The following is an 18,516-nucleotide window of genomic DNA, read 5'->3' as shown; positions in this document are numbered from 1 at the left end:
ATCCTATCGCAGCAAAGGACGTCTGTACAGTGGCGGGTCTAGTCTAATTTAATATAATGGAGCATGCTACAAAAAAATGTGGTCCAACAGCAATTTTCTTGTTCCCCATCATCAAACAAAAAATACACGGACAGCAAGAATCTGTTGAAGACTTTCAAAACCAAGTCAAGGGTCCCAAATGAAGATCTATGCTGCTTCTGCGGCTTTGTATATTCGTGATACCGAACGGATTTTTACGTAGTTTGCAGCAATGGATAGAGTGATTCATGAGGGATATTTTGGTGTATGATAAGTCAAGGTTTCGTGAAGATTAGTGGGAATAACCACATGTTATAAAACAAAGATCTATGCTGCTTCTGCAGGTTTGTATATTCGTGCTTAGATCAAAAGTTACAGGACGGATTTTTACGTAGTTTGCAGCAATGGATAGAGTGATTCATGAGGGATATTTTGGTGCATGATAAGTCAAAGTTGCGTGAAGATTAGCGGAAATAATAACATAAACAAAGATAGATGCTTCTTCTGTGATTTTGTATGTTCATGCTTAAATCGAAATCTACTGGTCGGATGCCGAGAGCCCAATGTAAATGATTATACCCTAATGGAGACAGCTATAAAACTAGAGGGTTCGTAAAATAGCAGAAGCTATATATCTATAAGTGCCAGTGGTACTTACAAGTTTTTATGTCTTACTAGTACAATCTTATTTGATTTACAAATGATCCACTTTTATATGAGAAATTATCTTGATATTAACCACTTCAAATGCCAGCAGAAATGTCCTTTCAGCAGAAGCTGGAGTTAGTATGACTACCATGAAGTTGTTGAAGGATATTTAGAAGATAGCATATCCTCAAAATGGAAGGTTCCGATGATGTAAGCGGAAGTATCATCAGATCTCGCATTTATTTACAGAAACTTGTCTAGTTTTTCATTTAACTACATAATTTGAAAATGTTCAACGACTATGCTTACTTAATAAGGTTGAGAGAGGAATTACGGAAAAGGACCACATTTGAAGAAAAAGAAAGTGCTTTACCAATAGGACAACGCTCCTTCTTACACTTGAGATAAACTCCACGAATTGTCCTTCGAATTGGTTGACAACCGCATTCACCAGACTCTAGAGAGTTTATCTTGTTTCCTATTCTTGAAGTTTCACTTTCATATTTTCATGAGCAAAATAGGTAACTTCTAATTTCGAAAATCAATATTTCGAAAATGTATTCCGCCGTTCTTTAAATGGAAAAACAACTACTTTCCTGGCTAATGGCTCGACGAATATTGAATTACAACTCCTCTGAAGAACGTGATGTAAACCGACCTTTTTGTCGATATAAACATTCCCAATAGCTCGCAATTGCAAGGAGAGGGTATAACCACTGACTGATATTCGGAAAACTTCATCTTCGTTTAGTTACGCACCACAAAACAGAACAAAAAAGAAAGTTTATCAGAAAAGTTTTAATTGATTAACTGTGTCATAACTGTATGTGTCTGCCAATATCAAATTGAAACCTTACGAATAGAAAGTATTTCAAGAAAACTCTGTTTTGTAACTAACATCATGTGTAATTAATCGAAAATAATAATAAAACTTCTTTGTTTTTGTTTTAAGTTTATCTTATACAAAAATTTAGGTCTTCTATTTATGGATTGAGGCAGTACGAAGTCTGCCGTGTCAGCTATTTCAAAATAAAAATCTCCTGATTAAAAACCGACTACCCTGTCACTGCTCCTAACTAGCAGTGTGAAAAGAGTCTCTTTCACGTCATGCCTATAGAAGAAGACACATCCTACATCCTACGCCGTACAAAGTTTGCCCTCGAGCAGATGGGACCATCACACCATTTGAATGGCACGTTCTCATAACGTCTACCAGTAAAAAGGAATTTCATGTTGGCGATTTGAGTGTTTTCCGTTAACATATTCAAAGCACACGTACTCGGACTTTCTGCTTTTGAAATATATTCGGATTAAAACGATGATTCGTTTGATGGAGCACGCGCAAGATATTTTCATATAGTAACGTCTCGAAAAAGATGTTCCTTATCTATGTATTTATATTAGTTAAAAAAAGAAGAATTCGCGTAACAGATTCTTTCAATGATTTTATTGTTACGATGTTTTTAATAGCGCCAATTTTGGCATTCTATTTGACCGACTTGGCAACAATAAGTTCTGTTCGCAAATTTTGTAACTTTTCCGATTGAAATTCAATATCGTTGCCAAATACTACAACGGAAACACTTATTTGAATATTATTGTTGAATAAAATAGTATTATAGTATAATAAAGTAAAAATGAAATTAATCAGCTACATTTTAAGCGTATAAAACATTCGAATTCATTAAACAGTATATTATCTATCCCATGTATGGGACAGATAGATGTATCAGGAATAAATGTTTTACATACATCGGTAGAGGTTTTCCCATAAGATATTTTATTTCAGGTAGTTTTTCTTCTGGTTTATCACTTACTGAAGTGTTTGAGTATTTGTTGAAGTTTATGAAGCAGTAAAATGTATCGTAAATTATGGAATGAAGTCTCTGTTGACAGCATCCAAATCATCTTTGATTTCCATGGGCCAAATTAAACAACGGATACATACTTTGGAATAATGGTAGACAAAAAAAAAAAAACGAAAGAAGTATAAAGATAAATGAGAGAATTGGATTAGTGGAAATATCAATTCTAGAATAAAAGTTCACGAGAGAATAATAAGATCAACAATAACTGATGCTGCCTAATACAAAATACTGAAACAAATCTTAGGTCGAAAAAAAAGACTACGAGAAAAGGAATAGTTTATACTTATGAAGTACGAAATGAGGAACTAGATGGGAGGAGAAGACATAGTAAAGTATAAAGAAGCACAGACTAAGGTGATAAAAATTTGGAACTGATTAGATGACGTAGAAATAATGCTGTGACATAAAAATATTTTCTAATACTACTCCTCGTTATATGCCTTTAAAGTTCCGAGACTAGAACTAGTATTTAAGTATATTTTCTAAATTATATATTTGAACAGTATGAATTTTTTATGTCCTTGTAGTGTGTTTGATAGAATAAAATTTTTTAATGGATTTTTCAGCAAAAAATGTACTCTTTGTTTAACTCGATAAAATTCATTATTTAGGAGTCAAGTAGATTTTTAGATCGTTGAATATGCCAACACCGTTTGCCATAAAGAGATATTCTGAAGAAAATTATCATAAATTGTAATTATTCATTGCAAATATTCACAGAAGGTATTAAAACACAACCAAACATTTCTAATTGAACTGATATCCTCAAAAAATGAATACATTGTATTTAATTTAGAGGAATGTGGTGGCCATGCAAATGAATCTTCTCGACCGATCCACTTATTGGGAAAAATGTTATTAATATGATTTTTCACATCATTTAGTGCGTGGGAAGGGGCTGCATCGTGCATGAACTACATGTGTCTGTGAATATTTAGAGGAATTTCACATAACATGGGTGGTTAATCATTCTGGAAAAATTCTATTTCCAAAAAAATATGCACCTACTTTATTATTACTTATCCACACATTAAAACTAATAAAATGTATTATCAACTTATTGTTTAACTAGAAACCAACGAGCGTGTGACAGTCTTACTGGATAATCCTCTACTCCCATGGCATGCACTTTCTGGATGTAAAAGGGGAAAAAGTTGCCCCTGGAAAATCTTATGAATAGTTGTCCATGAAACGCTAGTTGTGGTATCAGCATCAACAGCATCTAATGAACGTTGCTCTAAAGCCGATATTCGTTGTTGACCTTCGTAACCTTTTTTTGGTAAGGCACTTCCTAGAATATCATCTTAGATAAAATAATGGGAGTTAGTTCACCTAAAACTTATTTTTCGTGAGCTGCGACCAACCCCTACACAATTTCTACAGTCGGGAATAATTCTGCCCGGAAAACATACTGTATACAATCTTCTGGCTTCTGACGAGTTACCAGATACCAAAACAAACATCAAATGCATGTCAGCTTATTCACTAAAGGTAAATTCTACCATATTGCGTCTTTAATTACGATGTCATAATTATTAATAAGATTTTTGAAAATTCACAGTAAACTGACATTAACAAACTAAGTCGCTAGCAATTTTTAAATGAATAACATGTAGTAGCTTATTTGGCAGTAGTCTACAAGATGAAAAATATTTATTAATCTCTTTCGAGTTTTTCCTCATGCCAGAAATTTAATCTTGGATAGTATGTAGTACAAATGTTTATCTATTTATTTAGCAGTTCTCCAGGAAATGTTTGATCGTGTTTTAATACCTCGTTTAAGTATTTTCAATATATAATTACAATTTATGGTAATTTTCTTCAGAATGTCTCTTTATGGCGAACGATTTTCCTTTGGAGGTACAACGATCTAAAAATCTACATAACTCCTAAACCGTAAATTTTATCGAGTTAAACAAACTTTTTGTTAAAAAATAATTATCGAATGGATAATTTAGAAAATATACTTAAATATTTGTTCTGATTTCGCAACTTTGAATGCTTGTAACTAATATAGGCGGCTCGAATTGAAAGGAAGTAAGAGACAGAAGGTTAAAAATAATACTATTCTATAGTAGAAATAAGTGAAAAGAAAATACTGATTGATACTTCGTGAATTCTATGATTGTTTCGAAGTATCTAAAGAGTGATGAACCTTTATTGAATTGTATAAAAATAACTTATAAATCAATAGGGAATTCCACGTCATTTAAATGAAGTATATGTTTAAAAATAAAGTTTGTTTAGTATATTTTTCAAACGACTCGTTTGGAATTTTAATATCCTCATTACAGAAAACCAGGAATTAAAAGACATATACATATGAATAATTTAAATAATTTAATGCCGCTATTCTTCATTTGACGAAGAAAGATTTTCTTAAATTCTATTAAAAATTGTTTTATCGGAATCTAATCTTCTAAAGTAGAAATAAACAAAAATGTATATGGTACAAGTAGACATTCTGCACCTAGTTGCATATAAAACTACGAGGATTATCTATAAAATAAGGCAAGGGATTTGGCAAGACTAGTTTCCTAGCTGGCAATCTATAACGTTTATTCTTATTTTGGTAGTTGTGAAGGATAAAGCTTGCATTCACTTATTTGCGTGGATGTACACGTTATTAACAGTGCCAAAGGTATATCGTCATCACTATTAAAATTATCGTCACTCAAGTCAGAATGATGTGGCAGTTCCAATTCAATATGTCCAGCGATATCACCGCTATAAGGAACTTCCAGATCGCCATCCTCTACATCCTCTTCGTCGGTGAAATTGACAACCTCGGGAGGTAAAGCGATTAAGTCGGTGTCAATATCTTCCGAGTCCACGGCTTCTTCCAACGTCTTGAAGGCTGTTCGAGACATTTTACTGTCAAAATACATCAATTTGGAAAATCTTCAACGCCCTGCATCCTCAATTGAGGACACTAAGATTTGAAGAAATTTGGCAAAAATGTGAATAGACTTTTGAAAAAATTTTTGTCATGCACTTAAACATACATTTATCATTGTTACTAAAACCAAAAGAAAAAATACTTTATAAAATAAATTTTCAACACTCGAAAGGTCAATAGACAAGTTGGGATTTTAGCTAATATCCCAGGATAATAGGCAGTTGGCTGCACCACGCATGCCTATTTTCCCGGAGTATTAGCTAAATACCGGACAATAGATTTGTCTATTCTTCTGGGACTAGCTAAAATTCGGATAACAGACTATTGGGTTTACAGAAAAAGATAAAAAAATAGGATAAAAGAAGTCTTATATTAATCAATCATTTATTGCAACACGTGGAGGCTTGGTTAGGTTAGGTTAGATTTAATGCAACACGTGGAGGCTTGGTGACATTGTGGTTTATATTTTATTATATTTTTAAAACAAGAACACCAGTTTGTTGCACATTGTTTATTTTACGGGCTTACATCCACATTTTTTAAACTCTTGTCCTCCCGAGACTGACTGCATAGAAGATGTTTCTAGTAATGATTAATTATTCTTTAGTCCCAAGGTTGGTCATTTTTCGACAAATAATCTATGTCCGGCAATTAGCTAATACTCCGGGAGAATAGGCAAGCGTGGCGCGCCATCAGCCAACTGCCTGTTATCCTGGGGTATTAGCTAGAATCCCAACTTGTTTATTAAACCTACGACATGCACACACGGAATGACTGACTTTGGTATAATTAGCCGAAAAAACCCATTCCTTGTTATCTTTGTATTATGTTAGGGAAGGTGAGCTGGTTATATTTCCGCTAAGTGGTCGTAAAAACTGTTCTCAAAAGAGGACTCTGGGCTAATATAAGCCTTAAAAGTATCCTTTTATGAAAAAAAAAAAAATAATTATAGTGCTAATTTTACTTAATTATTGTGTCTGAAGTGAGATTTTTTAATCCAAATAGAATATCAGGAACAAACAATAAACTCATTTTAAGTAAGTGTTTCAAGTTTGAAGAGGATTTGAATGTTTGAGTACGTAAATTTTGCGTCAAGATTGCGGATTCACTCGCAAACAAACAATGATGTAAAATGAAGAGAAAAATATGAAAACATTGAACAAACAAATGAAATGTTTACCAGAAAACTTGATAATTAATATAATATTAAGTTCTATAAACTTTGTTTCCCTACTCTCATCATATTTGAACTCAATGAAAGGAACTACGAGAAATATATATTTTTAATAGAACAACTTCGTCGCATTTGTATAGAAATACTCTCTACAAGTTTGAATTTTATTGAAACGTTCCAAATAATTCAAAATATCTTCCGAATATCTCGTCATTCATATCTCCAAAGCTATTCGGTTCAAAATGATTACAAAAATAAACTGAATGAATGTTTAAAATATCGAAATGGCAGATCAAATACAGTATCTCCTATTCAACTTTCATGCCCTTTTTTTAATTATCCTCCTGTTTGACATTAACTTCATGTACAACACCAAATATTTCTCTCAGAACTCACATATGCTGTTTACCACTTTCCATTAAGTTTGTAATACCCTACAGGGTATACCATTATGTCTAGCGTCAGCTTGGGTAAGCAGTACGATATAAATTGATTTATTTACATGTACTGATCTTTGTGCCCTCTAAATTTGTCCCTCTAGTATCAAATAGATGCTTCCTGGTTTACTCCAAAAATGTTCTGAGTTTATCATTACTTTTGTTGATTTCTCTTTGGGTTTTGAGGCTTGAGACGTTATAAAAACAACAGGCAGATCAAATACAGTTTCGCCTATTCAACTTCAAAGTTTCATGCCGTTTTTTTTAAATTATCCTCTTGTTTCTTTACATTAACTCCATGTACAACACCAAATATTTCTCTCAGAACTCACATATGCTGTTTACCACTTTCCATTAAGTTTGTAATACCCTACAGGGTATACCATTAGGTCTAGCGTGAGCTTGAGTGAGCAGTACGACATAAATTGATTAATTTACATGTACTGATCTTTGTGTCCTCTAAATTTGTGCCTCTAGTATCAAATAGATGCTTCCTGGTTTACTCCAAAAATTTTCTGAGTTTATCATTACTTTTGTTGATTTCTCTTTGGGTTTTGAGGCTTGAGACGTTATAAAAACAACAGGCAGATCAAATACAGTTTCGCCTATTCAACTTCAAAGTTTCATGCCGTTTTTTTTAAATTATCCTCTTGTTTCTTTACATTAACTCCATGTACAACACCAAATATTTCTCTCAGAACTCACATATGCTGTTTACCACTTTCCATTAAGTTTGTAATACCCTACAGGGTATACCATTAGGTCTAGCGTGAGCTTGAGTGAGCAGTACGACATAAATTGATTAATTTACATGTACTGATCTTTGTGTCCTCTAAATTTGTGCCTCTAGTATCAAATAGATGCTTCCTGGTTTACTCCAAAAATTTTCTGAGTTTATCATTACTTTTGTTGATTTCTCTTTGGGTTTTGAGGCTTGAGACGTTATAAAAACAACAGGCAGATCAATATAGTTTCGCCTATAAAACTTCAAAGTTTCATGCCCTTTTTTTTAAATTATCCTCTTGTTTCTTTACATTAACTCCATGTACAACACCAAATATTTCTCTCAGAACTCACATATGCTGTTTACCATTTTCCATTAAGTTTGTAATACCCTACAGGGTATACCATTATGTCTAGCGTCAGCTTGGGTAAGCAGTACGATATAAATTGATTTATTTACATGTACTGATCTTTGTGCCCTCTAAATTTGTCCCTCTAGTATCAAATAGATGCTTCCTGGTTTACTCCAAAAATTTTCTGAGTTTATCATTACTTTTGTTGATTTCTCTTTGGGTTTTGAGGCTTGAGACGTTATAAAAACAACAGGCAGATCAAATACAGTATCGCCTATACAACTTCAAAGTTTCATGCCCTTTTTTTTAAATTATCCTCTTGTTTCTTTACATTAACTCCATGTACAACACCAAATATTTCTCTCAGAACTCACATATGCTGTTTACCACTTTCCATTAAGTTTGTAATACCCTACAGGGTATACCATTATGTCTAGCGTCAGCTTGGGTAAGCAGTACGATATAAATTGATTTATTTACATGTACTGATCTTTGTGCCCTCTAAATTTGTCCCTCTAGTATCAAATAGATGCTTCCTGGTTTACTCCAAAAATTTTCTGAGTTTATCATTACTTTTGTTGATTTCTCTTTGGGTTTTGAGGCTTGAGACGTTATAAAAACAACAGGCAGATCAAATACAGTATCGCCTATACAACTTCAAAGTTTCATGCCCTTTTTTTTAAATTATCCTCTTGTTTCTTTACATTAACTCCATGTACAACACCAAATATTTCTCTCAGAACTCACATATGCTGTTTACCACTTTCCATTAAGTTTGTAATACCCTACAGGGTATACCATTATGTCTAGCGTCAGCTTGGGTAAGCAGTACGATATAAATTGATTTATTTACATGTACTGATCTTTGTGCCCTCTAAATTTGTCCCTCTAGTATCAAATAGATGCTTCCTGGTTTACTCCAAAAATTTTCTGAGTTTATCATTACTTTTGTTGATTTCTCTTTGGGTTTTGAGGCTTGAGACGTTATAAAAACAACAGGCAGATCAAATACAGTATCGCCTATTCAACTTCAAAGTTTCATGCCGTTTTTTTTAAATTATCCTCTTGTTTCTTTACATTAACTCCATGTACAACACCAAATATTTCTCTCAGAACTCACATATGCTGTTTACCACTTTCCATAAGTTACCTATAGGTCTAGCATGAGCTTGGGTGAGCGGTACTACATCCAGTGTTGAATATTTGTTTTAGAAGGCTTCTTGAAATATTAAAAATATATTCTGAGTCTATTATCACTTTTGTTGATCCTTTTTTGGTTTTAGTGGCTTGACACGTCGTAAAAGCAAGGGAAAGAAGTTGATACGATAAATTTGGATATAAATCCCCATAATATTTGTTTTTTATTAATAAATTCAAAACACGTATAAACTTTTTTTATTTCTATGATATTTTCCATTATGTTACTTTAATATGACTATACATCGATGGATATGTAGGAATTGCATTCGTCTGGAAAGCTCTTAAAATTCAAAGACGCTATATGGAAAGTAGAATAGAAAGTAGGATAGCATTTTCTATTCAGTCATGACCACTCATAGCGGGTTTTTCGAAAATATATACGTTTATTGTCGAACATTTGCATAATTTTTATCTGTGTAAAAATTCTAGTAAACAAGTGATGGTTGGTCATTTATTTGAACGATATGTATTTCCATACGGCTCCTTTTGTTAGTGTAAAGAAGGATGTAAAATTTTATAGGCAAGTAACTGGATCGTGTATATATCCTTACTATGAGGTTTATTTTTCATTTCATTTCATACCCGAACACAGCTTTTTTCTTGTATGAATTTATATCAAGCTAGATGTCATCATTCTAAGACAAAATATTATAGTGAAAACCTCATAAAAATCGTAAACCTTGAACTTCAAATTTATTTATAATATTCATTAAATAAAAAAAGATTGAATTATATTATATAATCTAATATATACGAGGATTATTCAGAAAATAATTTACGTTTTGATCTCGGTGACGCGCACTATCAACTACTTATCAAAGTCAAAGCACTGTGTTGTTATTTCTTTGAAAAACTGGTAGAAATCACATGGTACAAGATCGTGACTATATTGAGGATGATGGAAAATCTGCCGTTTAAATAAGTATGAGGTCGAATATGCTCTGAAAATTGATGGAAAATACACCTTGCCTATCTGTCTTTATTTTTTAACAGAATAGGACTTTTGGATGTTGATTTGGTATTTATATAATCTGTAAAGGTACAACACCTTCATCTGTGAGCAATTTTTGCATCACTTGAAGTAACTCTTGTTCGATAATTTAGAAGTCTTTGATTTTGGAAAGTTGGAAAGTAAAAGTGCAGTTATCGTATATCAAGGGCGAGAAAATTTTTAGCGACTTTAGCGACCAGTCGTCAAGTGTCTTTCTGGTAAATTTCTGTACGTTTTTTGATAATAATAACATTTATACAAAACGGATAATACAACTGGAAGGCTTCAAAATTATTGCGCATATTTTAAATTTTGATATAGGAGAAAACAGGATGAAAATTGTCCTGTTGGGATACTTTATACTAGAGTTCAGCACTACTTAGTATGAACTGTGTAACTAGAGCCCTGTATGAGACTTAGACATAAAAACAAAATCATATAAAATCGTTAAAAATGAGTATAATATTTTTTGACATTACGAAAATTTTATACTGACCAAACCCTAAGTATGTTTCAGTCCTTTATCTATCCTAGAGACAGGATCACCTTTTTTTGGACACCCTGTATATGCTCTACTGGTATTTTGCTTGCCATTTCGGCAACAATTGCAGAAAAATCTAATATTTGATTAAGTATTGACTACATTACTTTGAAGTACATACTGAATTGTCAAATATCGATATGGGTATAAATGACGATAATAAACGAATTTTGGTGGATTCAAATAACGAAATGTTTAGTAAATGAAGCGGAATATAAATAATATTGATTGATTAACTCGAAAACCTTCAAATAATTATTTAATCTCGAAGAGACACAGCAAAATCCACCATAAACTTAGTTGACCTTTTTTTTTTTTAATTTAATTCAATGTCAAGGTGAACATTTTGTCGGATGGAAATTCTCGTTTTTAAAGGTCGCTAGGTGATATCCTAGTCTGAAAACTGGTTTACATACCCCAGTTGTAGTGGAGATAACAAAAAAAAAATAAAGATAATAAACGTATCTCATACGGTCTGTTATATAATTTTCGTATAATTACTGAAAAATTCTAATTTTTATCTTAGTTTTATTATGATTTGAATAAACCATGTTTATAATTAGAATGATATGATAAATTTCATAATACTGATACTGTTGCCACGATATGATATACTGAAGCCTCCAAAACCTTCATAGAAACGGAAATATTTGAAACGGAAAGATTTGAAACCAATACTAGCACTGTTTAAGTGCTAACTCTAGGTTTTGGAAAGAGTGTACAATTCGATTAACCAGGGTTGCTACTTATGTCAAATTTGAACGTATTCAGTATGGGGGGTAGAGGTAAGGAGGACCATCTCATATGGGTGCTTAGATAAAAAACTGTCCGCTTGTAGACGGTAAATTATAATTCAAAATTTGACCAGAATGGCGCTCCTGTCGGACGAGATATTATATGAACAGCTCTTATAAGTTGGCGGGGACAAATAATTCTTTTTTTACTTTTTTTTTTGTTGAATCGTTTGTTCTTCGTTTGTTCTTGATTGTTCGATCAAATTATTATCAAAATTTTGGCCTTAACCCAGCTCTTAAGGTAATCAATTATGAGTTTTTTTATTATTTTACTCAATCTCAGTCAGTTATCGTTTGTTCGGTCAAAAAATATGTTTTTTCGATCGTTTTCTTCTTAATAATTAATTTTTCAATTCCCTAGCATCATGTTCCAATTATAATTTCTGCGCATGCGCGCTTATACAAGATTACGCGGTTCATTTGAATCTTGTTTACATCAATCAACACAAATAATATTTACACCGTCACACAAAAAAAAATAAAAGTGCTCCGTACACTCCTAAAATTTCTAGAAAACTTAAGAAAACCGAAAAATAAAGAAATTCAGAGGTTATGGTGATATAAAAAATTTTTTGGAACTCAATCAAATATTATTATCATGCATTTTGATCTGCCGAATATAAGTCTAAGGTTTATTCTGATCATTAGCCGTTTAAAATCTAAATAAATGTTAAAAAATGCTAGAGTATTGCGTTTTTGATGATGTGAAACATTTTATGGAGCCAATTTATGATTTTCATGTATTTTGATTTGCTGAATCTAAATTTTGAGTTTATGCTTATACACCTTCGAAAGTCTGTGTCAATAGCAAAAAATCCCTGAAAATTACTAGAAATTAAAGATTTTATGATGAAAAAAAGTTTTTAAATCTAAACAAAATATATTTTCATGTTATATGTTCTATGCAGTATAGATTTGGGTTTTTTTAGCCCGCAAACTCTGAAGAATTTAAGTTGTTTACCAAAGCTCTGCAAAAATGACGAAAAAAGCGGAGAATCTACCCGATAAAAGTAGAAAACGGATAAGAAACTCTTATTTTTAAATTTTACCAAGTAAATTTTTTCTTCTTCGTGAGTTAACTCTCTTAGAAATAGCTGAGAGATTCATTCTATTATAGTAGTTAAGATTCAATGATTTATTTTTCACACATCTCCAATCTTAAGAACAGCTTACATACATAATCCTAGTCTTTTGTTGAATGATTATTATTATGTTTAATAAATTATTATTGTTCATGTTGATTGTTATGAACAAAATTCAAATGAACCGCGTAATTTTGTATAAGCGCCCATGCGCAGAAATTATAATTGGAACATGATGATGCTAGGGAATTGAAAAATTAATTATTAAGAATAAAACGATGGAATAGACATATTTTTTGATCGAACAATCAAGAACAAACGACGAACAAACGATTTAGCAAAAAAAAGTAAAAAAAAATTATTTGTTCCCGCCAATTTAAGAGAGCTCCTATGAACTTAGTTATTTTAGATAGCGTGAAGTATGCAGTGTTAGAAAATTTAATATTTCAAATGACTAGAGTCCTTAAATAAATATTGCTATACAAAATATAAACTATTCACGTAGTCCAAAATAATTTTGTAAATGTAACCTAGAAAAGTTACTGTGAGATAACACTGAATGTTAATGAGAATTTTTGCAAGGTATTAATAAATTAATAAAGAGTCAATTATCAATTTACACTTATGCTATAGTAGCGCCTCCCTAACGTAAAGGATTTGACGGACATCTTTTGTAGCACAGAGATGATTCTCCTTACCTCTATTCTCCATAGTTGTCATACGAGTGCTATTTGAGTTGTTTACAGATACTTGAAACATTCATCTTCGACAAAAATTGGTTTATCTGGTTTTCAGAATTCAATCGTGGTCGCACTTCGATACAGGATGAATCTCGTGTCGTCCACAATCGGCTGTTGTGCTAAAAAACATCGATGCTGTGCGTAAACTAGTATTGCAAGATCTCCATGTGACATACAGTGAGTTTGAGGCATACTTGGACATCAATTCCACTCACATACATTTAATATTGCATGAACATTTGGCTGTCAAAAAGATTTGTACGCGTTGGATAACGCATAATTTGACAATCGCTCAAAAAAAACTCGTGACGATTGGTGCGAAGAAAAACTGAAAAATTTATTATTGGTGTTTTAAAATATATTTATAAGACCTCTTATATCATGGATGTATGCATATGAAACCCGAAACTAAACAAAAATCGACTGTATGGGCAACATAGACTAGTAAATTCTGAATGTTAGACCAGCAGTTGTTTGCCAGAAGTGTTCGAAAAAATCAGGGAAACCAATCGCAGAAAACGAATCATTCTTTACTACGACAATGCCAACTTTCACATATCAGTCAAAATAACGATTACAATGAAAACGATCTACAATGAAATGGGAAATTAAGGATTAGAAATATATCATAAAGGACATAACAACAGGTCATGGCAGAGGAGGAAAGCTGCAGATTCCGTGGAAAAGCCATAGATACTCTGTGAATGTCATGCTCAATTTCATAAAAAGCTTAGGTACCTAGAGAAAGTAGTGCTAAAACTTGGGAAATAGGACAAGAAATCTTAAAAAAATAGCATCTTCTGGGATAAATCTACGGCGAGGCAAAAATAATTAAATTCAGAGTAAAGCATTCTCTTAGGAATAGATGCAGAGTGTTTATCTCATCTACAAGGATTAAAAAATGCAATTATGAATCTAGTAAAACTTTTTTTAGATAATTTACATGAAAAAAAAATTCCAACCACATCTCTTCTTCAAAAAATGATTATATAATATGTACATACTTTTAGGAATGAACATATTCTATGAAACCAAATCTCTCAACAATATGTTTGAACAACAACAAACTTGAATTTACTTCAGTCCATATTTCTGAACAGCTGTTAAGTGTCTAAATATTTATTATCTAGCTACGAGGATGGTCCTAGAAGTACCTGGTCTGACCTAGAGATGGCGGTAGTTGCTTCTAGCATATTACTGTACAAGAAAGTACACAATCTATACAGCACATGCTTCAAGTTTGAAGACGCCACGTTGTTTAGTATTTGTGCGGCAGCTATCAATAGTGAATTTGTAAACATGGAAAAAATTCGTTTCTTATACAATTTATTTAAAAGGCGTTAGCCCAACCATTATGAAAGCTGAACCATGTTGTTCTTTAGGTGAGATTGTTTCTTCGTTATCAACTGTAAAATATTGGGTAGCAGAGTTTTAACCAGGTCGTACGACCTGCGAAGACCAGCATCGCAGTGGTCGACCAAATGAGGTGAAGACTCCAGAAATGTTAAAGAAAATCCACAAAGCGATACTAGATGATCGTTGACTGAAAGTGCGTGAGCTAGCAGACATAGAAGGCATTTCAAAGAGTGTGGTACATCGCATATAAACTGAAAATTTCAAAATAAGAAACTTGTGCGTAAGATGGGTGTCGCGTTTTCTCACATTTGATCAAAAACAACGTCATAAATATGTTTTCGTCGAGTATTTGGCAAATTTTCACAGTACTAAAGGCGATTTTTTGCGCTTTTTCATAACCATAGATGAAAAGTAGGTCAATCACTTCACACCCAAATCAAATCAAAAGAACAATCAAAACAATGGACTGAAAAGGGCAAATCAGCCCCTAGGTAAAAACTTTTTCGTCTGCAGGAATTTTGAGATTCGCGTGGAATAATTTTCATTGATTATCTTGAAAAGAACAAACATCAACATCGAGTTTGTAGCGAACTTGTTGCAACGTTTGAACAAAGAAATCAAGCAGAAACTGCCGCATTTGACTAAGAAGAAAGTGATTTTTCATCAAGACAATGCATGAATTGGTACCTCATGCATTCTTTTCGCCAGATTTAGCCCTCTCAGATTATTTTCTGCTTTCAGACTTGAATAATTGATGAAATGAATAGGTAACGTCGGTTGTTAATGGCTATTTTGAGGAGATTGACGATTCTTATTAAATAAACAGTATCGAATTTATTGAACATCGCTGCGAAAATTGTATGGAGCTGAAAGGAAATTACGTTGAAAAATAATATATTTTTCTCCAAAATTTTCTTGGCTTCTATGACCATCCTCGTATTGTTGTTTTTTTCGTAGCAATAGTTGTAAAAACGCTTAAAAAACTGTCAATACTGAACGCAAAATAAAGAATACAAGAATATGGTATTAATATTCATAAAAAATACTCCAGACAAGGTTAAAAGACCGGAACGAAGAATCGATGGGTACTATAAAAGAAATGGTTGTTGCGAGAAAATGTTTAGTGCGAATTTTTGCAACAACATGAGAGGGATAGTGATATTTGCAACGCTCTGTGTAGCAGTGCTCGCTAGAAGTATAGAAAAGGTTGATTCAAATGGAATTGATGAACCTGTACAAGTAGAACAAGTAGAAAGTGATGAATTAGAGAATTTGAGAACCAAACGTAGTTTTGGATTGAGTAAGTTAATTCATCTCAGCTTTAACAATTTCTTTCATAGAGATCAACAAAGAAATATTATATTAAAAGCAATTGACATAATACAAAAAATTGTTTTTATATCCATAAATTGTTTTTTGAAAAACCTTTCTTTGTTAAAATAGAGTTCTTAATTAGCTAAATAAATTTCTACTTCGTCCGAAATATTTCAAAAAATACTAAAAATTCTTTAAATTTTAGTCATTTGTGACATACTTCAGAATAACATCAAGAAATTGATGCAAATAAAGATTAATAAAGACAAATATTTCACTAGGAATGTTTTATGGGTTTATGTTATAAGAAACGTTTGTATTATCAAAGATATTCTCGTTTACGATTGTCCAGTCTATTCTCGTGATCGAGACGATACTTTAAATTGACCTAGCGAGACAAAACGAGACTCTCTCGTCTCGAATCTCACATGAAAGTCTCTCAAAAGTATCGGAGATGAAATTTGCAAATAATTGATTATTCTAATTATCGCGAATATTATTGAAACATATTTTTCAAAACTGCATAGTGGCTTGTTCGCCTTTTTTAGCTTTTCGAGATATATCCACGTGTACTACTAAAATACCAGAATCATTTTCTCGGACAAATGAAAGAAATTTAGTGATAACTCGCTTTTATAATGTTCATTTCAGTCGGTACAGACTTTTTACGAGAGAAACGATTTCAGACTACCTTTTGTATCGGCTTTCGACATTATTATATAGTTTTTCATTTTATTTGCATATTTTATGAAGAAAGGAAATATAAAAAAACTTGCTAGGTTTCTGCGAGACTCTAGCACGAAACATCCTGTCATCTAAATTGGGATTTTTCAAACCATGGATGATATTAAAACTGTTTACCTCTGCTGCTATACCAACACTAACAATTGCACAGTCTAAAGCGTGTTTCGATAAGCAAATTATCGTCTTCAGATATCGAAATTAAAAGTTTCATCTTCTTAGATTGTAACTTTCATTTTCACTTACAGTTGGTGCAAAAATTTTGGGAGCCAAAGCGATAGGTATAGGTGCTGGTATAGTAGCTGCTAAAAGCTTTGGTTATGGAGGCTACGGATATGGAGGTTATGGAGGATATTACGGTTCTCCAGGATATACTGTAGTTGAAAAACATTATGTACAGTAAGTAAATTCTAATTTTAAAATAATACCACCGTCTCATATGTGAAATATTCAATTTTAGACCTTATTATGGGTACGGAGGATATGGAGGTTGGGGTCACGGTGGATATGGAGGTTATCATGGCGGTTATTCAAGCGGATATAGTAGCGGTTATGGATACGGATATTCTAATGGATACAGTCATGGTTGGTGAAAAATATTGAAATAAATACGATTTTGATATTTTGAAATATTTGTTTTATTTCGATCAAAACCACATTTGAGATTTACCGTTTATACAAATCCGTTTTCGATTAGTAGCCGCTGCGGATTGACTTGAAAGGGGCGTGTTTAATAATTAGGAATCTTCCCTCAAGTTTATACGAAAAATCTGGAATTTTTCGAGTAGGTGAGAGATGTTATATCGATGTTAAACAGAATTTTTGCAATGAACTCAACTAAATTTGAAATTTCACGAAAAACATCAGTTTTTGTAGCAATGATCTTCTATGTTTTCTTTCAATTCGATGTTGGTTTATTTGGTTTCCTATGTTTTTATAATACAACCCTATTTTTTCATATTCATTGCAGGTAGGTGATTATACAGGGTGTTTCTAAATTCATGCGACAAAATTCAGGAGGAGATTGCTAGTATGAAATTATAATGCGTAAGAGTTTTTACTTTTTTTTTAATTTCAGAAAAGCTAAAAACTTGAAATTCCGTAATATTCGTGCACTCGCAAAGGACTAGCTACAGGTATTTTTTCAATATTCCGGTTAGATTATACGGGGGTGAAATAAACAACCCTAATTTTATTTGATATCCAAACTTTTTTCAAGATGAAGTTTTATGAACACAAAATCTTTATTTTATTTAAAAATATGTTTAATTGTTCAATTTTGTTCACAAAACCAATCGCTTCAGAGAAAAAATCTTCTTCTTCTTTCTTTAATGTAATCAAAATGCTTGTTTTTCCTCGTATCCTTTGCCGTTTTATTATTAGAGAGGATGCGGGGTCTTCCAATACTTCGGCGCCCTAAGGGCTACTTGTCTCTAGCTATTTTGACCATTCTGTCGTCATTCAATCGATCTATATGTTCCATTCGTTTACGTTGTCAATCTTAGATGTTCTTCTAATGTCCTCGCTTCTCTCTCTGTGAAAAAGTGTTTTTCCAGCGATCCTGCATACCATTTTCATTTCGGTGGTTTCTAATATTCTCTTTTCCGATATATTTGGTTTGTATCATTCAGATAAGC

The 18,516-nt window shown here is 32.5% G+C and overlaps 2 protein-coding genes across 2 annotated transcripts in view; one reads left to right on the top strand and one right to left on the bottom strand.

The window, feature by feature from the left end:
- LOC130902197 (aquaporin-11) overlaps positions 1-18,516 on the bottom strand; it is a 148,736-nt gene that overhangs the window by 39,812 nt on the left and 90,408 nt on the right. The window lies entirely within an intron of this gene.
- LOC130902198 (prisilkin-39-like) lies at positions 15,942-17,509 on the top strand. Its single transcript, XM_057814105.1, has 3 exons — positions 15,942-16,124; positions 17,128-17,278; positions 17,340-17,509. The coding sequence occupies exons 1-3, from the start codon at positions 15,968-15,970 to the stop codon at positions 17,470-17,472; spliced, it is 441 nt and encodes a 146-aa protein (XP_057670088.1). The 5' UTR covers positions 15,942-15,967; the 3' UTR covers positions 17,473-17,509.

This window comes from Diorhabda carinulata, chromosome X (genome assembly GCF_026250575.1).
Source record: "Diorhabda carinulata isolate Delta chromosome X, icDioCari1.1, whole genome shotgun sequence".
NCBI lineage: Eukaryota > Metazoa > Arthropoda > Insecta > Coleoptera > Chrysomelidae > Diorhabda > Diorhabda carinulata.
This window is presented reverse-complemented; position numbering and strand designations above follow the sequence as displayed.